The following is a 22,424-nucleotide window of genomic DNA, read 5'->3' as shown; positions in this document are numbered from 1 at the left end:
GGAGGAGGAGGCGCCCACAGCCCTCAACTCAGGGAGTCTGTTAGTGGGGGGATGTGACATGCAGAGGCTTCCAGCGACGGGGGTGGGCAGGGCTGGGCTACTCTACATCCACAACCAGGGGCGTCATGTAGTCAGAGTGTTTGATGCCAAAGGAGACGACAGGGGCGCAGGGCTTGGTCATCGTCACCTGGGGGAGGAACGGCTGTGAGGAGCCGGCACTGCTGCCCCCACCCCGCAGGCTCTGCCCTCACGGGCCGGGGCTTCTGACGGCGGTTTTGCTGTACCCCTGAAGCCCTGGGCCAAGGTGACCAGCAGGAAGTCCGCTCTGCCAGGCTTGACTGCAGAGCCTGGGTGTGGTGAGCGCTTGGCAGCACTCACCATCCTGTGTCTGGGGGTCTGGGAACATAAAGCCCACCAGCGGGGGAGAGGGCTGGTGGTGGAACGCGTGTCCTGAGGGTACCCGGCCACCATGACCCTTGCAGGCTTGCACGCCCTTCCCCGCGCCACCCCCTGGGCCATGTCACCCCTCCTGCCCCCACCCCACCCATCTGGGCTGTGCTCTTGCCAGACCTTCTCAGGGCTGTGGGCTCCTGGTCCTGGCTTTAGGGTCTTGTCCCCTGGGGGCTCCACCCGGGCAGCCATGGTATACTGTGGAGCCTTGAACTTAGTCACCTGGACATCAGTCTGGCGGTAGGCCGCGGGACCTGGGGTCTGCAGGGTGAAAGAGGCTCAGACAGGCTCAGCCTGCCAGAGTGCGGGGCCTCCGAGGGCTGGCATCAGACAGTGTGTTTCAGGCCCCAAGTCACTGTGTGTCTGTGTGTCGGGGGCCTCTTCTGTCTCCAAACAATGACCATACCGTGGGACAACACTCCAGTGCTCTGGACCCTTCTCTGTGTGGACGTCACCTTCTCTTCAGCCTCACCGTGGCAATGACACCCCAGTCTGTGCCAGCCCCAGATTTTCCATGAGTGTGTGTGAAAGAGGCCCCTTCCCGACTAGGGACTCAAGGGCCACGGGCTGGGCTGGTGAGATTGGCAGTGCTGTGATGCCAGCCTCGCCAGGCTCCCAGGCACACAAGCATCTCAGTGCCTTTACGTTGGCTATTTCTGAAGCCAGAGCCCTCCTCCCCCAAATACGTCACAACCCATTTTTCTCCTCTGCTCAGCATCTTCCTGCGTGCTGCGCTGTCTCAGACTCTCCTCGCCTCTCAGGCAGCACCCACACACCTGTCGCTTTCATCACTCCTCAGCACTGTCAGCCTCCTGGCCGAGTCTTAACCTCTTTCATCCTTGTCCACCGTCTGCCCCTCCTCACCTCTGGAATGTAGCCCAGTGAGGGTGGGGCCAGATAGGTGGCAGGCTCCCAGAGGAGGAAGAGCTTCGGAGCTTCTGGAGGATGGGGGTCAGGCTGGTAGGCCCTGGGGTCTGGGGGAAGGGACCAGATGGGCCATCTCTCTAGGGGGTAAGCAGTGCTGTGCCCCAGCCAGGTGACCCTTGCCTTGTGCAGGTCGTCGCTGAAGCTGCCCAGCTTGCTGCGGCCCTTGATGGAGAAGGAGGGCTGGGAGGCCTTGCCGACCGTGTGGGGGCCCATCACCATGGGCAGCATGTAGGCTGCGGGGCCTGCAGGTGCACCAGTGTCGAGTCTCAGGCTGGACAGAGCCCTGTGCCCGAGTCTCCACTGGCTTCTTCCCTGGGCTCTCCACCTCCAGGAGACCAGCTATCAGGGTGGCCCCCCTCACCCACCCTACACAGGGTCCCCAGCCCAGTCAGCCATGGGTCATTGAGACTGCTGCAGACCTGGGGTGCTGTCCACTCGGAAGGTCTTGGTTCGGGCAGAAATGGAGTGGCTGGGCGCCGAGTCGAACACATGCTTGGTAGATTTCTCTGGAAAGTAGTCGCCTGGGATGGGTTGGGGGGGAGAATGTGGGTGCTGGAGGGTAAGAATAATCCTACAGATCAAAACAGATGCCTAGCCCTGGTCAACTCAAGGAGGACCCCCGACGTGGCAGGTGTGGGGCCTCTGGGCCCCAGTGAGAGGCAACCGTGGTTTTGCAAGGGGTGTCCGGGATGAAAACTCTGGTTGCAGGAGTTAGAGAGACAGGGGCCTGGAGAGCGAGTCTGATGTGGGCCTGGTGCGGTGATCAATCAGACAAGGAAGGCCCTCAATCAGAGTTGGACACCAGTCTCAGAGGCTGCACTGGGTCCCAGCTCCCCACCAGGCCCAACGTTGCTCTGTTGTGAGGAGAAGGTGGGTTGGGAGGGTGAGGATGGCTGTACCCTTCACATGCTCATGCCCCTAGGTTTGCAGAGGCTTGGGCAGGGCTGGGGCTGAGCCAGGGGCCCTCACCAGGGCCAGGGGTCAGTGTGGTCTTTGTGTGGTAGCGCCCCAGGATGGAGTAGGCGGGGCCAAGATCCTTGCCAGTCCTCAGTATCTTGGGGTTCACGCTGTAGCGGGGCCCTGGGGAGCAGTTCTCTGCCAGGAGCATGGGAGCCCCGCGGAAGCTGTAGGCCGGTGCACGCAGCTTGGTGGGCGTGTGCTTCACAAAGCCTGCGGGGCGGGGATTCTGAGCTGCCTGGAACCAGACCGTGCCCTTCCCCCCAACCCCCATTGACCCTAGAGGAGTTGATGGTCTGGGAGTGACAGATGAGCCCAGGCCCACCCCAGACCTGGCTTTTGCTTCCCCTGCTCCGCCCTCCCAGAGTCCCAAGGGCTTACCCGTGGTGGGTGGAATCAGGTACTTGGGTCCAGGGCTGCTGTAGAGGGCCATGATGGGCCCCCGGGGACGATGGGGCCTCCAGGTGCCCACCCATACCTCCTCCGCCATGACTGGTTCTGTCCATGGATGGGAGGGTGACCGAGTGCTGGAAGGCCTGGGCCCTCCACCCCCATCACTGCTCTTGCCCGCACTGACAGGCAGAACTGCAGGCACTGCGCCTCGATCACTGGGAGCCTCTGCTTAGAGCAGTGGGTTGGCTCTGCTGCACCCACCCCCAAGAGGAGGAGCATCAGAGCCTCACGGACAAGCCCATGAAGCTGTCTTAGTGCTTGTGGACCTGCCCACAGTGGCTCTGAGGGGGTCTGGGCAGGTTCCTCGTGCTCAGAGGACTCTGAGTGTGACAGGGTAAGGAGCAGTGGACAAAGATGGGGAACTTCTTTGTGCTCTGGAGTGGGGAGGGGGCCGCTCTGGAGGGGCCCTCACCTCTTTGGTCTGGGAGCAGCACTCAGAGTGACCTATGGACTGAGCCTTCTCAGAGGTGGTCCCGTCACACCAGCCTTGGTGCCAGGGTGTTCCAGAAAAGGAGTATGGAGAGGAAGGCCTCTCCTCTCCCTCTGGGGGCGTCAAGAATTGGGGAGGTGTCCCCGCTTCTGAGCTCTAGAATGTGGCTCTGTGGGATGGTGGATTCTAGATCACTGTCTATGTGATGGAGACAATGGCCTCAGCGCGCGGGACCTCCACCCACACCATGCCTGGCTCAGGGCCGAGACTTTGCTTTGCTCCTCTTTGCAGGGATCAGGGTAGAGTGCAGAGGACAGGCAGGGACTGCTAGGGCTGGGACCAGCACAGTGAGGCAAGGAGTAAGGTCGTTAGGGGCAGAGCTGAACCTGCTCAATCCTGCCCCCAGTTAAGACTACTGAGCTGGGGAAACTGAGGCACAGGAAGGCTGTTGGGGGTCCAGGGATCCAGGAAAGGGCAGGCCTGCCCTGGTTTGGGGGCAGGTGTTGGTGTGGGGAGCTGCTGAGGCGCCTTCCTCTGACACTGCTCTCCTCCCACCATGCGAGCTGCGCCCACCGTTGGACCCTGAGTGTCCTCACTAGCAGAATCCTCCTGGGGCTCCAGCTGGGACTTTGTGTCTTTCCTTGAGGGACTTCTCAACCCCTGGACCCATGTCATGTGTACATTGTGCACATTTATTGTCTCAAAATGATAACCTTCAGACGTAGAGCCCCCCCACCCGGCCTGTACCCTCAGCCCTGGGGTTGAGGCAGCCTGTACCCACTGCCTCTCTCTCGGGCTCTCTGCTGCTCCTAGCTCTGAGCCCCTGCCCCTGCCTCTGCCTCTGCCTCTGCAGACCTTTTTGTGTCCAATGCCTCCCTGCATCTACATGTCTGCCTACACACTGTCTTGCTTTGTCTACTTCCTTACAAGGGTGTCTGCCTGGATTTTTGTTGGCGGGTCTGCCCTCTATGTGGAGTTACTTACACATGTGTGCTCCACTCACATGACCCTGGGTATGGGAGTCTGTAGTGTCCCTGAGGGTGGGGAGAGACAGGAGCCAGAGCCTGAGCTACAGGAGGCTTTATTGATTGGATGACTTGAGGATAAATTCATGCATAGGGAAGTGGTAGGGGTGTTGTCGTCATGGCTGCTTGTGTAGCTGGTCCTATGGCTGCTTGGAGCCACGTCTGGGGTCCACTAGGCATCGTCCTGACTGCCCAGCACCTGCACCTGGAAGGCAGACACGTGTGGGCCAAGGGGCCTGGCGGTTCCATGCCCATTGATCAGTAACTGGAAAGCCACAGCTCCATCAGGCAAACAGGCCCAAGCCAGCCTCTGCGCATTGCAGCCAGTCACCTCCCAGCAGCTGGGGAAGCAGGGTGTGTTCATGTGTTTGCATGTGTGTGTATGCATGTGTGTGCAGAGGTGAGCATGTGCATATGCATGTATGTGCATGTAGGGGGAGGCTGAAGGCTGCTGTGGGCAGTGAGGTCTGGGATGTCCACCTCTGCTGGCAGAGGTAGGTGAAGGTGTCTGTGGGAAGGTGCGGCATGGGTTGTTATACTGGGTGGGCAATGAGGTGCTATGGCATTTTCAAGGGCCTAAGGAATAGGGCTGTGGGTCCCGCCGGGGTTGCAGGCTTTTAGGGAATGGTTGCCCCCCGACCACAATACCAGCAGCTTGACCAGCTCCGCCTTGTGCATGGGCTGCAGGCTGTCTATGCAGGACTTGAGCTCGGCTATTGCTGCCTTGGCATCTGCATTGATGTTGTACTTGCTGAGGGGCCCTTCATAGAGGTCCTCTATGGACCCCACCAGCAGCGTTTGCAGGAAGTCCATGAAAAGCTCTTCGCTGTCCTCCCCTGTGGCCAGCCCTGTATTGTGGGGGTGAGATGATGCCAGGACAGGACTCTTTCCAACCCCAGCCCCAGATCCCCCACCTCCAGCCTCAGTGGTTCTCCAGACTCTCCCCATCAATGCCCACCCCACCTGCCCCATATTTTCCTCTGCAACATCCCCCAACTCCACTTGCCCTCAGATCCCTCCTGTCACCCTAACCTCAGCTGCCTCTTTTCACCCTGGGCTCCCTGGCATCACTGAGGAAGGAAAGCCAAGCCTCTGATGTAGTGGGACTTTCCCCTTCCTGTGAGGTTGGCTTACCTGGAGCTTGGATTGGGGTCAGGGTCAGCCTGAGTTGGGCTGAGTTGGTGACCTTGGGCTTGGTGGTGACACAGGGGCTGAGACAGAGGTTGAAGCTGGGCTGGGGTTGGGGCCATTTGGGCTTAGTCTATGATTGGGGTAGGGTTGCCTGGGGACTGGGGTCAGCAAGGGCACCAGGGTCATTGCCCATGTTCATGTTCTGTGATGGAAGTGGGTCGGGGTGCCTGGAAAGATGGGCATCAATCACTGCAGGGTCAGTGCCTGGATTTCTAGTTTCCGAGGTTCCCACCTGTTCCTCTGGCCCCAGCCTCCCGAATGTGCTGGAAGCCCCTGTCAGTGCAGACTTACCGCAGGTGCAGAGCACAGTGAGAGCCGCTAGCAGGAGGGCGCTGCTTCTCTTCATGGTGGACAGCGGCGGTGACTCATGAGCTGCCTCGCTGGCTTTATGCCTCACAGGCCAGTCTGGGGGGCGGGTCCAACCTGCTCATCAAGGCCTGGCCAGTGAGAGCACAAGAAGGGCAGCTGGGGGTGTGTCCTCACCCCTTGCCCTGAGTGGGTGCCAAGCAGCAAGGGGCCCAGGGTGCTCTGTGAGGGCTGGTTGGCAAGCTGTTTGGGGTGCATGGACATACATAAGGGGGCAAGGTGAGCCTGGTCAGTGAGGAAGGAAGCGATGCTGAGGGCCTCTAGCCTTGCTTTGCTTGTGGTTGAGAGTGGCAGGCTCTTGGGCTGGGCCCGGGCCCAGGCCTTTCTTTTGGGGTGGAAAACCCCCTCCACTCAACGTGCTTCATGGCCCAGTACTGAGCTCTGAGCCCTGAGATAGCCTGAAGGTCTCCACTGGGGCAGGAGTGGGTGAAGAGGGGTGGGGCACTTCCTGAGGGCTTCCTGGGTCCTGCAGATTGAGTGCTGGGAGATGGGCCCAGGGCCACAGGAAGCCTGAAGTGGGCAGCAGCCTCCAGGGAACAGAGGGTGGGCCTGAGAGTGACCGAGTGGCGAGGAGCTGGGCTGTCTCTGAGGCCTGGTGGGATGACCATATCGCTGCAGGAAGCAAGGAGGGGACTGCACTGACTTAGCTTCCTTCGGTGGTCCTCCAGCCTGGTGAAGTCTAGGGTCTGGGGGAGACAGTCCAGTGCTGTGATGGAGACGCGGGGCTGGGCCGCCTGGGCTCCTGACCTGATCTCCCACGAGCAGTGCTGCCGTCCTGGCCCTCCTGCCCTGGGCCTGGCCCTTCTTCTCCTGTCCCATGCTGCCACCTGGCGGCCCATGGCATCTGGCAGGACAGGCCCACTCTCCTGCAGGGTCCCTGCAAGGATCCAGGGCTTCTGCCCTGCCTGACGCCGGGGGACTCCTTGTTCAGCATCGACTCGCACCTTCAGCAAACCTCCGGAGCAGCTCCGTCCGGGTCGGCTACCCAGCCCTGTTTGACACCCTGCCTCTCACGCGCCTCTAGCTGCTCCTGAGTCTGTCACAGATCCCATACCTTTGTCCTGTGTCCTCTGAGCACTTAGAGTTTCTCATCCATTTGGGCGTCTGTTTGTCACAAGCAGTCTGTAATCCCCTTAGCAAGGGGATGAAATGAAACCCATAGATGATATAACCTACTTGTACACATAGTTCCAAGAATTTAGGAGAAATAACCTGCAGTGAAGTCATCTGTAACAGAACAATGTGGCTGTTTGGGTGAGACTGCAGTCAGCAAATGTGAGCCCCGCCCTGTCCCCAAAGGCTGGAGGGGTTCTAGTCAGTGAGACAGCCCTTGCTCTGTTTGCGCTCCGCTGGACCCATCACCTTCTTTAACTTCATGGCCCTTGGGCTGCTTGCTAGGTCACCTGGAGGGATGTTTAAAAGTGCTGTCCCTAGGCTTCGACATGGTGCAGACCCATGGAAGCAGGGTCCCTGGGGTGGGGCTGGGATTCCTGTCCTTCTGCATCCCTCCGGCCCTAGCAGAGACCACCTCGCCCAGCATCATTCCCCTTCCTCCACTTCCTCCCAGTCTCCAGAGTGCTGTGTGTTGGTTTGATATGATTTCAAATGCACTTTTTATGATGGAAGTGAAGTTGTTTTAATCTACTTCTTTATGACAAAGGCCAAAAGAGGTTGTTTTGCAAGTAAAGTTGTTTTGATTTAAGAATGAAGCGAGCTGTGTCAGGATCGTTCCCTAGCAGCTCCTGGCTGGCTCCTGATTCTCTGGAGATCCTCTTAGAGAAGCTACACCTTAAGTGATAAATAACTTCAACTGAATTTGGACTTTATTCCTGTCATCTCCCCTTCTGTGGCACAACAGTGTAATTAATTTATCATTTGTTTGGATTATGTTATTTCTTTATTGGTTTATTATAAGAAAACATTATCCTGCATGTTACTGGCTTATGCAATTATTATAATTCTGTGTTAAATAAACTATGGGCAAAGACAGTCTCAGTCTGTCTCTCCAGACTGTATGCTTTCACTGAGTGATATGCACGTGAGATTTAACCATGCTTTTCAAGGTTTGGTGGTTCATTTCTTACTGCTGATGAGTAATACTCCATTGCCTTTGTATGGAAGGGAGAAAAATTTTCACTCTGCCCTTCCATAATAAAAGACAAATTGCAGGAGAAAAAACAGAAGCATACCTCCTCTATGCTTCCCTGGTGGCTTTGTGGTAAAGAATCTGCCTGTAATACAGGAGACTTGGGTTTGACCCCTGGGTTGGGAAGATCCCCTGGAGAAGGAAATGGCAACCCACTCCAGTATCCTTGCCTGGGGAATCCCATGGACAGAGGAGCCTGGTGGGCTATAGTCCATGGGGTCACAAAGAGGCGAACACGACTCAGTGACTAAAACAACAAATAGCTTCTGTATACAGGGGAGCTGCCAAAGAAACTCCCTGAAACGTCCATCTTCAGCTAAACACAGAAGACCCCGAAGAGTGGGAGAAGCCCATTATGGAAGGTAATTACACAAAACACAGTAAGGAAGGGTATGATTGTTTATAGATTTAAGTCGGGACCTCTGCATTGATGTTACTTGAGTTTTAATTATCCTGTATTTCTGGTGCAAACAGGGACAACCCTCAAATGCAGAGATTTCTCTGTTGTAAATGTCAATCACAAAATGGCAGTTGCTGCATAGTTTCCGGAGAGCCCTCTTTTTTTTTTTTTTTTCATGGAAGTGGACTTAAGCAATCCTCACAGCAGAGAGGCATATTATGGGGTGGCATGTTTTACTTGCTTTGAGATGGCTATATCCCAATTTGATTATTCATTCATCTATTGAAAGATACCCTGATTACTTCAAGCTTTTAACTATTATGGATAGTGCTGCTGTGCCTAAGTTCATTTTTGTTTGCACTTGGGCCTGGGTTTTTCAAAGCAGTTTCCTAAATACTGGAAGTACGATTGTTGGATCCCAAGGTGAGGTTTGTTTAGCTTTGGAGAAAACTGCCCAACTGTGTTACAAGGTGGCTATGTGTGCATCCCACCAGCAGTGAGGGAGCGTTCCTGCTGTTCCTCAGCCTCTGGCAATTGGTATTGTCATATATTTAGAGTTTAGCAGCCCTAATATGTGTAGTGTGATAGCCCGTGACTTTAATTTGTAATTCCCCAATGGAGATCCAGCCAGTCCATCCTAAAGGAGATCAGTCCTGGGTGTTCACTGGAAGGACAGATGCTGAAGCTGAAACTCCAATACTTTGGCCACCTCATGCGAAGAATTGACTCATTGGAAAAGACCCTGATGCTGGGAGGGATTGGGGGCAGGAGGAGAAGGGGATGACAGAGGATGAGATGGCTGGATGGCATCACTGACTTGATGAACATGAATCTGAGTAAACTCTGGGAGTTGGTGATGGACAGGGAGGCCTGGCGTGCTGCGATTCATGGGGTCGCAAAGTGTCAGACACGACTGAGCGACTGAACTGAACTGAACTGAACTGAATGGTGTATGATGTTGAGCGTGTTTCTGTTTTGTACTATCTGTATAACTTTTTTGGCTGGGTGTCTGTTCAGATCTTTACTTATTGTTTATAGGGTTGTTCAAGAGGTCTTTGTCTATTTTGTGTCTAAATCCTGTATCAGATATGAATTTTGAAAATATTTTTCTCCCAGTTTGTGGCTTTTATTTTGATTTTCTGAATGAGGTCTTTCAGAATAGACATCTTTATTTCTATAAAGTCCACAATATTTTTCTTTTGTGGACTGACAGCTTGTGTGTTAAAACTCAAAGCTCATGATATACAGGCCAAACCCAGGTTCATGTAGATTTTCTATGTTTATGTCCACAATTTTGATAGTTTCAAAATTTAAATGTCTGTTAATAAATTTGAGTGAATTTGGTGACTACATTTCATTCTATACAGTTTCAAGTTAATTATTCCTTAACTGTTTTGGAGAAGTTTTGGATATTGGTAATATTTCAGTTTGAATTTCCATAATTGAATAGACCTAGCAGAACTGCCCTGAGGGGCGGAGTCTCCACTTGGCTGTGCCTGCGCGAGTGAGGGAGGCTTGACCTGCAGTTCTCATTGGCTGGCAGGGAGCGAGGAGCCCGCCTCCCTGACCCACCCCCACCCCAAGCGGAAATCCCGCTCTGACTGAGCACCTGCGTGTGGCTGCTGACAGGAGGCTGGTCTCCTCAGGACCCACTGGGGTTTCAGCTTTGGGACGTTGTGAGATTCAGTTCAGGAAGACAGGGCGTCTGGTCTCCTCAGGACCTGCTCAGGTTTTGGCTTTAGGGCATTGTGGGGTTCACTTCAGGCTGTGCCGGGGTCCAGCGGCAGGATCCAGGGGGTACCCTCGGGATGAATGGCGTCGGCGAGAGAAGACACGTGAGACCAGCCTTGATAGGGTCAAGTCTGCGAGGGAAAGAGAGAGAGAGAGAGAGAGAGAGAGAGAGACCAGACGGGGGGTGCAGCAGAGTCTGGCAGGGTCTGGCAATGTTTTATTTTTTACCGTAGCTTTTATACCCTAAGTTAGTACATTTCTAAGGGGAAGATAGTTTAACATTACATCAGCTTGTTCTTCACGAAACCAGGGTGTTTTCTGCATACTTCTTTGTTTATGAGGGGCTTGTACATTATATTCTGGCCTTGGGGCCTATTAATATTTTATGCAAGTCAGGTGAATGTAAACCTATTTTCTGTTTCTATGGTGACCATAACTGAAAGGTAGCAGTCTCATAGGGCAACAGTACAGAGCAGAAGTATAACCTTGTTAACACAAAAATTAATCCTTCTGCAGAAGTTGTCAGTTGAGTTTATCTAAGAAGTTTACCCCACACTGACTCTGCGACTTTGGTGAGGCAGCCCCTGCCTAGCACTCCTGGCTGACAATTAACAACCATCTCATTGGTACCACACTAGGGCTAAGCTCTTATTTTTCTAGATCTATAACTATATTAACAATGGTTTCTATAACACAACCTTAGCACATTAAAAGCAAAAACACAGCAAGCAAAACATAGCAAGCGAATGTCAACCCAATAACCACCTTTAGAATAATTTTTCTTATGATTTCTAATAGGACTCCTTCACCCCTCAAAAAGGCTCTATGTCTATTAGGGCTTTTATATAATCAGGTTCTCTATGCTATTTTATGATTAGGGTATTATAAGCAATCATGCATATTAGTATCAACGGCGTAAACACATTTGCCAAACAAACTAAAATGCCAGCAAAGTAGTTTAAATTAAAACACTCCTTTCACCCTGGATAATCTCATAAAATACCACCACCCAGGAAACTTATTGATTAAAGTTCTAAATTGATTCTTATTTGGGAAGAGATCGGGGAAGGCCTTCTGCCTGTGTCACAGAAATTAGGGAGTAGTCTATTGAAGCAAGCATCAGAAAGGCAGATATCATCTTTAAGGTGAGCGCTGGGGGCAGCTTTTCGGAATCCCTGAAAACCCGATTTGCCTTGCCTGTCAGGTTTTCTCCTCGTGACCTTGTCATGGGTGGGATCTCATGTGCTGGCTCCCGGCAAGGCTGACAGGAGATGGGTCTCCTCAGGACCCACTGGTGTTCCGGCTTTGGGACATTGTGGGGTTAGTTCAGGCTGAATGGGTGTCTGGTCTCCTCAGGACCTGCTGGTGCTTCAGCTTTGGGACTTTTTGGAGTTCAGTTCAGGGATATGGGAATCTGGCCATTGAGGATCCACTGGGGCTTCGGCTTTGGGACATTGTGGTGTTCAGTTCAAGCTGATGGGAGTCTGGTCTCCTCAGGACCCACTGGGGTTTCAGATTTGATACATTTTGGGGTTCAATCCAGGGTGATGGGAGTCTGGCCCCTCAGGACCAATTATGACTTTGGCTTTGGGACATTGTGGGGTTAGTTCAGGCTGATGGGAGTCTGGTCTTTTCAGGACCCACTGGAATTTCAGCTTTGGGACATTGTGGGGTTCAGTTCAGGGAGATGGGAGTCTGGCCACTGGGGCTTCAGCTTTGGGACGTTGTGGGGTTCATCTTAAGCTGATGGGAGTCTGGTCTTCTTGGGACCCACTGGGTTTTCAGCTTTGATACATTCTGGGGTTCAATCCAGGGTGATGGGAATCTGGCCCCTCAGGACCCATTAGGGCTTTGGCTTTGGGACATTGTGGGGTTCAGTCGAGTCTGACAGGAGCCTGGTTTCCTCAGGACCTGCAGGGAAGTGGTGCCGCTGAAGGAAAAGGTGAGGAGAATTGGGAAGAAACTTTCTGTGTGTGGCTGTTGCTGAGTGTCTGTCTTCAGAGGACCCAGGACAGTTAGGGCTTGATGTGGAAAGTTGTGGGTTTTTAGTCAGTTTTTGTCTGCAGTATAGAATGCTGTCCAGTCTTGTTCCTTGGTGTGTGGTGTCTGTTTTTCCCAGCATGGTTTATTGAGCGGACTGTCCTTTCCTGGGTGTGTGTTCTTAGCTCCTTTCTTGTAAATTGATTACCGTGAACCTGTAGATTTATTTCTGGGCTCTCTGGTATCTCTGCCTGTTTCTGATACAGTTCCACATGTCTTGTGGTGCCTTTAGGTGTGTAATGTAGATTGAAGTCAGGGATGGAGATGCTGCCAGCCTGTTCTCCTTTCTCGGGGTCACTGTGGCTCTTCTGGGCCCTTTGTGGTTCCACATGGATGTTAACATTGTTTATGTTTCTGTGAAAAATGTTAATGAGATGTTGGCAGTGATTGCATGAATGTGTATGTTACTTTGGTTAGAATGGAGATTTTAACGATATTGTCACCCATGAGCATGGGATATCTTTTCATATCTGTTCAGTTTAATTGAGTACTGTGTCTTGCAGTTTTTAGCTTGCAGCTCTTTCAAGTCTTTGGTTAAATTTCTAGTTTTGGGGGGATGCAATTGTACAGGGGATTATTTTCTTAATTTCTCTTTCTGATAGTTCATTGTTAGTGTAGAGAATCACACATGATCTTGCAGTTCTACTGATTTATTTTTTGGCCATGCAACTCAGCATGTTGGATCTTAATTCCCTGACTGAGGGTCAAACCCGGACCCCTTGCAGTGGATGTGCAGAATCTTCACCACTGGACTGCCAGGGAAGTCCCTGAATTCACTTTATAGTTCTGACAGTTGCTTTGGTGTAGTGTTACATGGAAAACTAGAATTCAGACATCTTACAGTTTCAGTTCCGTCAGGGCCATCCTCAGCACCCAAGGCATGGTGGCTACTCTTCCTACAGTGACTTTTGATACCATGTGGACTACTACGAGGCAATTAGCATCACTACTTTAGTTGAATTTGGTCTGGTTAAGTCTTGGACCCTATTGCAATGTTTGATGCCATCTCTGATTTTCTGGCATGTGACTTACTGAAACTTTCTAGTAAAATTTCAAAAGCTTCAAGTTTAAATAGTGGTACAAAGTTTTCTATATTTACACCGAAAAATGCAATGTGTTTTACCCAAAACAGGGTCACTTTCTCAGGGAACCAGCCCATAACCCCCAAATGGGGGGTAGTTATGGTGTCCACATTTCAATCCTATCCATAGGACCACTTCAACTTGCATCAGCTGCCCAAACTTTGTGCAAATGTCTTTCTCCACTCTAATGCAGTTTTCTTTTTCTGGGACCACCACTGGGGCTTTCCCTCAGGTCAAAAACTTTCATGGATTTAAAGTGACAAGATGACTATGATCTGCATGGCTTTTTCTGTGTGACTTCTTTCACTGAGGATGTTTTCAGTGCTTTCCCATGTTGTAACCTGTATCACTTTTTAATTGTGATTACAAACATATAATATTTATCATTTGAGTCATTTTAAGTATGCACTTCTTTTTTTTTTTTCTTTTCTCTTTTTTTCTTTTTTTTTTTTTTAAAATATGGAACGCTTCACGAATTTGCGTGTCATCCTTGCGCAGGGGCCATGCTAATCTTCTCTGTATCGTTCCAATTTTAGTATATGTGCTGCCGAAGCGAGCACTAAGTATGCACTTCTATAGCATACTGCACCCATGTTGTAAAAATATCCTCACCATTTATCTCCAGAATCTTTTCCTTTTCCCTAAGTGACACTGTAACCATTAAACATTCACCACCCTCAATCCCTGGCTACCTTATTCTACTTGGAATTTGTCTTATATGGATATCTTGACTGGAATCATAGAACATTTTTCCATTTGTGTCGGCCTTGTTTCAACTTCACATAATGACTTGAAGGTTCATTCACATTAGAGCATGTGTGAGAGTTATCTTGTTTTTAAAGGTTGAATCATATTCCATTGTGCATATACTACACTGTGCTTATCCATTCATCTGTTGAATGCTTGTGTTGCTTCCACCTTTTGGCTACTGTGAATAATGCTGCTATGAATATGGGATACGAATATCTGTTCCAGTTCTTGGTTTTAAATATTTTGGGTGTATTACTGGACCAGAATGGATGGATTCTATGTTAACTCTGTGTTTGGTTTTGAGGTGCCCCCTACTGTTTTCTGCAGCTGTGGCTCTATTTTACTATATTCCTTTATATGGCAGAGTAATGCATCTTATGGATGGATCTACCTTATTTTGCTTATTCATTCATCTGTTGGTGGACATTTTCATTGTCTTTACCTTGGGCTGTTGAGAACAGTGCTGCTATGAATATTGGTATGCAACTTTATATTTGAACAACTGTTTTAAATTCTTTTTAAATTCTATGTATATCTAGGAGTGGAGCTTCCAAAACATATGATAATTATATTTCTATATTTTTGAGAAAATGCTGAAGTTTTACACACACTGATTGCACTGTTTTACATCTCCACAAATAAAGTTGGAGTTCCAATTTCTGTACATTTTTGCCAACATTTTTTATTTGTCTTTATTGTTGATTTTCCCCATGTCCATCCTGTGTGCCTTATTAAGGAGGAAATCATAATGCAGGATCCACACTTGAGGAGAGGGGAGTTAGCTTCACATACTTGATGGACAGATGAGTGTCTGTATCAATTGTTTAGAGTCTTTCTGCATAGAGGTTTTTATTCAGCACTACTCATAAAATCTATGTAACTTTTTTAAAAACCAGTTTGGACACATGAGAATTATTTTACACTTTTGGTTATAATCCAGCACTATGTTATTACACTGCTTAGTTTATTCTTGCTTTGGCTATTGAGAGCTTTTCCCATGCTCTCCTGTTTTTATTTTACATAATTCAGCTTTCATGGGTTTTTTTTGGTACTTCTTCTCATATTTTAAGATCATCTTGCTTTACATATTTACGGTCCCAGTCCTAGTATCAGCCACATATTTAAAGAGCACTTATATAAAAAAAGAACACTTATCCCTTTTTATTAGAGAATGGTAATAAAAACTTGCATATGAGAAGTTACTATTCTTAGCAGACAATGCATGAAAACACATATGCATGTATCCCAGACTATGCATACACACAATTATGAAGATTTTCACAGGGACCTATGTGTTTCTGTATTAGGCTAAAGATAGTTTATAATTATGACTCCAATCTGATCTGTTTTGACACAGGTATTGTAACCTTCTCCCTTTGTCTGCCTGTAACTTCCCACTCCAGTGGTAAGAAACCTGGCTTCCACTACTTGTCATTTATCAAATTCAGTGCTTGTTCCATTTGATGACTGATACAGTAGTTTCAGTCCTGTTAGCTGCAACATCCCATAGGAAAGAACTTACAGAGCCCATTGTTTATGCATGGTACATTTTGCCTTTGGCCTGCAGATTCCATTCATTTCCACAGTGAACTTAGGTCAGCTCATTTTGTCCTACCACTAAGAGTGGGTTTTTTTCTTTTTATTCCTTTTTTAAAAAAAAAAATCTCTTGGCTGTGACATATGGCATGTGGGATTTTAGGTCCCTGAGCAGGAATTAAACCCACCTTTCCTGCATTGGCAATATGAAGTCTTAACCACTGGACCACCAGGGTAAGTCCTGAAGTTTTACATACATTTCTCAATTAGTTCGATTCTTTGTTAAATTCTGCATTCCAGTCTTTGACTGGAATAAATAAATAAATGTGAATAGGTAATAATTTACTTGTTGGGTTCTAAAAACAAAAATCTATGTGCTTAGACAAATGCACAGTGGCAGGTATTCATCATTACAATACCATGTGAAATATTTCAGCCACATATTCCATAAACTGTTTATCGTGTCTGTTTTGCCTTTTCTAGAATGTCTTATAAGTTTGTACAGTGTGTAGCACTTGAGGCTGGATTGCTTCACTTAGTAATGTAAGTGTTAGATTCATGCTTTTTTTTTTTTTATAAATGGGTTGGTGGTTCATTCCTTTGTATCTCTAAATACTACTGTGTTGCATTATATGAAAGGAAAGATAAGTTTCCCTCTACCCTTTGATGTTCTTTATTGAGATCCTCATAATGAAAGGGAGATGAACTGGAGAAAAACAATCGGAGGTTTAATATATGCCATACATTGGTGTATACTTGAAAGATACCTGGGAAAACTGAGTCACTTCCTGAAATGGTGCAAGTTCAGTTCAGTTCAATCACTCAGTCGAGACCAACTGTTTACAACTCCATGGACTACAGCACACCAGGTTTCCCTGTCCATCACCAACTCTCAGAGCTGGCTCAAACTAATGTCCACTGAGTCAGTGATGCCATCCAACCATCTCATCCTCTATCATCCCCTTCTCCTACCATCAATCTTTCCCAGCATCAGGGTTTTTTCAAATGAGTCAGTTCTTCACATCAGGTGGCCAATGTGTTAGAGTTTCAGCTTTAGCATCTGTCCTTCCAATGAATACTCAGGACTGATTTCCTTTAGGATGGACTGGTTTGGTCTCCTTGCAGTCCAAGGGACTCTCAAGAGTCTTCTCCAACATTACTGTTCAAAAGAATCAATTCTTCAGCACTCAGCTTTCTTTATAGTCCAACTCTCACATCCATACATGACTACTGGAAAAACCATAGCTTTGACTATATGGACCTTTGTTGGCAAAGTAATGTCTCTGCTTTTTAATATGCTGTCTAGGTTGGTCATAGCTTTTCTTCCAAGGAGCAAGCATCTTTGAATTTCATGGCTGCAATCACCATGTGCAGTGATTTTGGAGCCTCCCCAAAATAAAGTCTCTCACTGTTTCTATTGTTTCCCCATCTATTTGTCGTGAAGTGATGGGACCAGATGACATGCTCTTAGTTTTTTGAATATTGAGTTTTAAGCCTTTTTCACTCTTCTCTTTCACTTTCATCAAGAGGCTCTTCAGTTCGTCTTCACTTTCTGCCATAAGGGTTGTGTCATCTGTGTATCTGAGGTTATTGATATTTCTCCCAGCAATCTTAATTCCAGCTTATCTTTCATCAGGCCCAGTATTTCACATGATGTACTCTGCATATTAGTTAAATAAACAGGGTAGCAATATACAGTCTTGATGTACTCCTTTCCCAATTTGGAACCAGTCCCTTGTTCCTTGTCTGATTCTAACTGTTGCTTCTTGACCTCCATATAGATTTCTCAGGAGGCAGGTCAGGTGGTCTGGTATTCCCACCTGTTTAAGAATTTTCCATAGTTTGTTGTGATCTACACAGTCAAAGGCTTTGGCATAATCAATAAAGCAGAAGTAGATGTTTTTCTGGAATTCTGTTATTTTTCCTATGATCCAGCAGATGTTGGCAACTAGATCTCTGGTTTCTCTTCCTTTTCTAAATCCAGCTTCAACCTCTGTACATTCATGGTTCACGTACTGTATAAGCCTGGCTTAGAGAATTTTGAGCATTACTTTGCTAGTGTGTGAGATGAGTGTAATTGTGTGGTAGTTTGAACATTCTTTGGCATTGCCCTTCTTTGGGATTGGAATGAAAACTGACCTTTTTTAGTCCTGTGGCCACTGCTGACTTTTCCAAATTTGCTGGCATATAGAGTGCAGCACTTTCACAGCATCATCTTTTAGGATTTGAAAAAGCTCAATTGGAATTGCATCACCTCCAGTAGGTTTGTTTGTAGTTATGCTTCCTAAGGCCCCCTTGACTTCACATTCCAGGATGTCTGGCTCTAGGTGAGTGATCACACCGTTGTGGTTACCTGGGTCACGAAGATCTTTTTTGTATAGTTCTTCTGTGTATTTTTGCCACCTATTCTTAATATCTTCTGCTTCTGTTAGGTCCATACTATTTCTGTCCTTTATTGTGCTCATCTTTGCATGCAATGTTCCCTTGCTATCTCTTATTTCTTGAAGAGGTCTCTAGTCTTTCCCATTCTATTGTTTTCCTCTATTTCTTTGCATTGATCACTGAGGAAGGCTTTCTTATCTTTCTTTGCTGTTCTTTGGAACTATGCATTCAAATGCATATATCTTTCCTTTCTCCTTTGCCTTTAGCTTGTCTGCTTTCCTCAACTATTTTTAAGGCCTCCTCAGACAACCATTTTGCCTTTTTCCATTTCTTCTTGATCACTGCCTCCTGTACAATATCATGAACCTCCATTCATATTTCTTCAGGCATTCTGTCTATCAGATCTAATGCCTTAAATCTATTTGTCACTTCCACTGGATAATTGTAAGGGATTTGATTTAGGACATACCTGAATGGTCTAGTGATTTTTCCCTACTTTCTTCAATCTAAGTCTGAATTTTGAAGTTAGGAGTTCATGATCTGGGCTCCACTCAGCTCCCATTCTTGTTTTTGCTGACTGTTCAGAGCTTCTCCATCTTTGGCTGCAAAGAATATAATCAATCTGATTTCGGTGTTGACCATCTGGAGATGTCCATATGTAGAGTCTTCTCTTGTGTTGTTGCAAGAGGGTGTTTGCTATGACCAGTGCATTCTCTTGGCAAAACTCTGTTAGCCTTTGTCCTGCTTCATTTTGTACTCCAAGGCCAAGTTTGCCTGTTACTCCTGGTATCTCTTGACTTAAGCATTCCAAGACTGGTCCAAGACTTTACCTTAAGCACTATCATCAATGAAAGAAGGAGGTTAGGGAATGGAAGAAGACATTTAAGGGAATTTATTAGGTGAATCACAGTAAATAAGGGTATGGTGGTTTTGCAGATTAACATCCAGCTTAGACAAGCTTTTCTTGATATTTATAATCATCCAGTTCCTGTTCCAGAGAGGGACACACCCTTACAGATGGAGGTATCTTTAATAAGTGTAAATCTGCTTCATAAAATGGCATTTCTACTTGGTTTTCCAAGATTCTCCTGGTGCTGCTGTTTTTTTTTTTTTTTAATTAATCAGTCCAAAATAATCCTTTTGTCAAATGTGCATATTTTGGGTGTGCTGTATTGTGCTCCCCTTGACATGTCTGTGTCCTAATTTACTTAAGAATGCATCTGTGGAAGGACATCCTGATATCTTTAAGTTTTTAACTATTATGGATAGAGCTCTTGCACATTACTTGATGCTAGTTTTTATTTCACAGTTTTGCAAAGCAGTTGTCTAAATACAAGAGATACACTTCTTGGATCCTGAGGTGAGACTGTTTAGATTTGGAGAAAAGTGCCAAACTGTCTTCCAAAGTTGACTGTACATGCATTCCACCAGCATCTTGAGTGTACTCTTATATGCTTATTTACTATCTATCTTCTTTGGCCAGGTGCGTATTTCAATCTTTACCAAATTTTAAAGAGGTGGTTTGGTATAATTTGAGTCAGATCCTTTTTCAGATATGTGTTTTGGAAACGGCACTAGTGGTAAAGAACCCACTTGCAAATACAGGAGACATAGGAGATGCGGGTTTGACCCCTTGGCTGGGAGGATCCCCTGGAGGAGGGTGTGGCAACCCCCTCCAGTATTCTTGCCTGGAGAATCCCATGGACAGAGGAGCCTGGCAGGTTACAGTCCATAGAGTCACAAAGAGTCAGACATGACTGAAGTAACTGAGCATACATACAGTATGTGCTTTGTCTTTTGGTTTTCTGAATAAGGTCTTCCATAGAGCAGAAACTTTTATAAAGTCCACATTATTTTTTCTTTTGATGATAGACTTTTATTAAAAGTTATTTTTTGTTTTATTTTTATTTTTGGCCACACTGGGTCTTTGTTGTGCATGGGCTTTTTCTAGTTGTGGTCCTGGGGCTACTCCTATTTACAGTATGTGGGTTTCCCTTGGAAGTGGCCTTCCTTGCTGTGGAGCATGGGCTTCTAGGCTCTTGGGCTCAGTAGAAAATATTTTAAAAATATTTTTCCTGATGCATGAGTATAGGGTATATATATATATTTTCTGTTTTCAATATCTTTATCAATGCCCTATAGTATTCTGATTATAGGTCTTTTATGTCGTTGGCTAAATTTATTCCTAGTTTTTTTTTCCCCTTGAATTGTGACTGGGGTTGTTTTTTTAAAATTCTTTTTGATGGCTTGTTATTCATGTATAGAAACAAAATTGATTTGTGTGTATTCCTTTTTTTTTTTTTTTTTGCTGAATTTATCTTTTAACATATTTTTTGAAATAATGTGAAAGATTGTGAAGCTAAAATCTCACCGTTTCTCCTGCAATCCAGATCATCTATAGGACCCACGACTTAGTGGCTACTAACACCCTCTTCTCACGATGCCTTTTAATACTAATAACATATGGACTCCTACAAGGGAAATAAGTGTCACAACTTCGGTTGAACTTGGTCTGGTAAGTCTTGGTCTCTATAACAAAGTCTGATGCCTGTCTCACCTGATTTCTTGAATGGTATTGTCATGGTTGTTTTGAAATTTAACTCATTTTCCACTAATTTAAAATGTACAGAAAGCTTTTAATAATGGTAAAAAGTACTCATATTTGCCAATTCACACAAAATGTTCAGTGTGTTTTACCCAAAACAGTGACACTCTCCTGAGGAACCAACACCTAGCCCCCCATGAGGAAATCATGACTTCTGTGTAATAGTTTAATACACAGGCCCACTTCCACTTTCACCTGCTGCCCCAACTGTGTGAAGATACCTTTTTCGATTCTGATCCGGTTTTCTTTTCCTGGAGTCATTCCTGAGTTTCCCCTCATTTGGACGGCCTTGAAGGATTTAAAGCAGACAAGATGAATATGGGATCTGGGTGACCTTTTATGGTATGGCTTTTCTCACTAAGGATGTTGTTAATATTCATTTATGTTGTAACAATTACGACCACTACACTTTTTTCTCATTAAAAATACAAAACGTGGCATTAACCATTTAATTCATTTTAAGTATGCAGTTTTGTGATACTAATTCCTTTTACATAGTTGCACAAATAAGTTAAATAATGTGTGTACCTCCTGTGTGCATGGCAGATACTCATATATATATATATATATATGAAGTGAAGTGAAGTGAAGCCGCTCAGTCATGTCCGACTCTTTGCAACCCCATGGACTGTGTGTGTGTACACACACACACACACATACACACATGTTTATCCATTCATCAGTTGTTGGACAGGTAGGTTGCTTTCACATCTTTGCTGTTGTGAATAGTGCTGCTATGAACATAGTGCAGATGGTGACTGCAGCCATGAAATTAAAAGACACTCCTTAGAAGGAAAGTTATGACCAGCCTAGATAGCATATTAAAAAGCAGAGACATTACTTTGCCAACAAAGGTCCATCTAGTCAAGGCTATGGTTTTTCCAGCGGTCGTGTATGGATGTGAGAGTTGGAATGTGAAGAAAGCTGAGTGCCGAAGAATTGATGCTTTTGAACTGTGGTGTTAGAGAAGACTCTTGAGAGTCCCTTGGACTGCAAGGAGATCCAACCAGTCCATCCTAAAGGAGATCAGTCCTGGGTGTTCATTGGAAGGACTGATGCTGAAGCTGAAACTCCAATACTTTGGCCACCTCATGCGAAGAGTTGACTCATTGGAAAAGACCCTGATGCTGGGAGGGATAGGGGGCAGGAGGAGGAGGGGACGAGAGAGGATGAGATGGCTGGATGGCATCACTGACTCGATGGGCATGAGTTTGAGTAAACTCTGGGAGTTGGTGATGGACAGGGAGGCCTGGAGTGCTGCGATTCATGGGGTTGCAAAGAGTTGGGCACGACTGAGCGACTGAACTGAACTGAACTGACTGACTGAGCGACTGAACTGAACTGAACTGACTGACTGACTGAGCGACTGAACTGAACTGAACTGAACTGAACATAGTGGTGAATGTATCTTTTCAAATTATAGCTTTGTCTGGATATATGCCCAGGAGTGGATTGCTAATTCATATGACAACTTTTTAGTTTTTTGAGGATCCTCCATACTGTTTTCCACAGTGGCTGCATCAATTCCCACCAACAGTGTAGGAGATTTCTTTTTCTCCACCCCCTCACCAGCATTTGTTATTTGTAGACATTTTATCGATGCCATTCTGATGACTGTGAGGTGATACCTCATTGTGGTTTTGATTTGCATTACTTTAATAATTAGCAGTGTGAAGTGTCTTTTCATGTGCCTGTTGATCATCTGTATGTTTTCTTTGGAGAAATGTCTATTTAGACCTGCCCATTTTTAATTAATCTATTTTTTTGAGATGCATGTGCTGTTTGTGTATTTTGGAAATTAGACCTTTTTGGTGGCATCATTTGCAAATATTTTCCCCAACAATTAGTACAGGTGCTGGGACAACCAGATCCCACATGCAAAAGAACAACGTTGGATCCCTGTTTCCCTCACTATTCAAAATCAACTCAAAATGGATCAAAGGCCTAGATGTA

The 22,424-nt window shown here is 46.9% G+C and overlaps 2 protein-coding genes and 1 non-coding gene across 4 annotated transcripts; all 3 read right to left on the bottom strand.

Moving 5' to 3' along the window:
* Nucleotides 1–46: 46 nt before the first annotated feature.
* Nucleotides 47–2,881, bottom strand: ODF3 (outer dense fiber of sperm tails 3). Of its 2 annotated transcripts, XM_043922021.1 has the most exons (6): nucleotides 2,716–2,881; nucleotides 2,347–2,547; nucleotides 1,797–1,898; nucleotides 1,498–1,619; nucleotides 571–711; nucleotides 47–187 (listed from the first exon to the last, which is right to left on the bottom strand). In XM_043922021.1, exons 1-6 carry the CDS (start codon nucleotides 2,822–2,824, stop codon nucleotides 98–100), a joined length of 765 nt encoding a protein of 254 aa, XP_043777956.1. In that variant the 5' UTR covers nucleotides 2,825–2,881; the 3' UTR covers nucleotides 47–97. The 2 variants fall into 2 exon arrangements, with proteins under 2 accessions (XP_043777956.1, XP_043777966.1); XM_043922031.1 differs by lacking the exon at nucleotides 571–711 and having other exon boundaries at nucleotides 98–187.
* Nucleotides 2,882–4,281: 1,400 nt separating this feature from the next.
* Nucleotides 4,282–5,870, bottom strand: SCGB1C1 (secretoglobin family 1C member 1). The gene is made up of 3 exons (XM_043919305.1): nucleotides 5,725–5,870; nucleotides 4,891–5,090; nucleotides 4,282–4,447 (listed from the first exon to the last, which is right to left on the bottom strand). The coding sequence occupies exons 1-3, from the start codon at nucleotides 5,777–5,779 to the stop codon at nucleotides 4,415–4,417; spliced, it is 288 nt and encodes a 95-aa protein (XP_043775240.1). The 5' UTR covers nucleotides 5,780–5,870; the 3' UTR covers nucleotides 4,282–4,414.
* Nucleotides 5,871–13,651: 7,781 nt separating this feature from the next.
* LOC122677568 lies at nucleotides 13,652–13,758 on the bottom strand. Its single transcript, XR_006335837.1, has one exon. It is a non-coding gene; the product is annotated as a U6 spliceosomal RNA (small nuclear RNA).
* Between the last annotated feature and the right edge of the window lie 8,666 nt (nucleotides 13,759–22,424).

This window comes from Cervus elaphus, chromosome 2 (assembly GCF_910594005.1).
Source record: "Cervus elaphus chromosome 2, mCerEla1.1, whole genome shotgun sequence".
Lineage (NCBI taxonomy): Eukaryota > Metazoa > Chordata > Mammalia > Artiodactyla > Cervidae > Cervus > Cervus elaphus.
This window is presented reverse-complemented; position numbering and strand designations above follow the sequence as displayed.

What these genes read in the sequence shown, in the direction of transcription:
- ODF3 (XM_043922021.1), bottom strand. Translation starts at nt 2,824, where the DNA reads ATGGCGGAGGAGGTATGGGTGGGCACCTGGAGGCCCCATCGTCCCCGG. An exon ending in CCGAGTGGACAGCACCCCAG is followed by an intron (nt 1,620 to 1,796) that starts GTCTGCAGCAGT and finishes GTGCACCTGCAG; the next exon opens with GCCCCGCAGCCTACATGCTG. An exon ending in TCAGCGACGACCTGCACAAG is followed by an intron (nt 712 to 1,497) that starts GCAAGGGTCACC and finishes TTCACCCTGCAG; the next exon opens with ACCCCAGGTCCCGCGGCCTA.
- SCGB1C1 (XM_043919305.1), bottom strand. Translation starts at nt 5,779, where the DNA reads ATGAAGAGAAGCAGCGCCCTCCTGCTAGCGGCTCTCACTGTGCTCTGC. An exon ending in CACTGTGCTCTGCACCTGCG is followed by an intron (nt 5,091 to 5,724) that starts GTAAGTCTGCAC and finishes CCCACAATACAG; the next exon opens with GGCTGGCCACAGGGGAGGAC. An exon ending in CGGAGCTGGTCAAGCTGCTG is followed by an intron (nt 4,448 to 4,890) that starts GTATTGTGGTCG and finishes TCTGCCTTCCAG; the next exon opens with GTGCAGGTGCTGGGCAGTCA.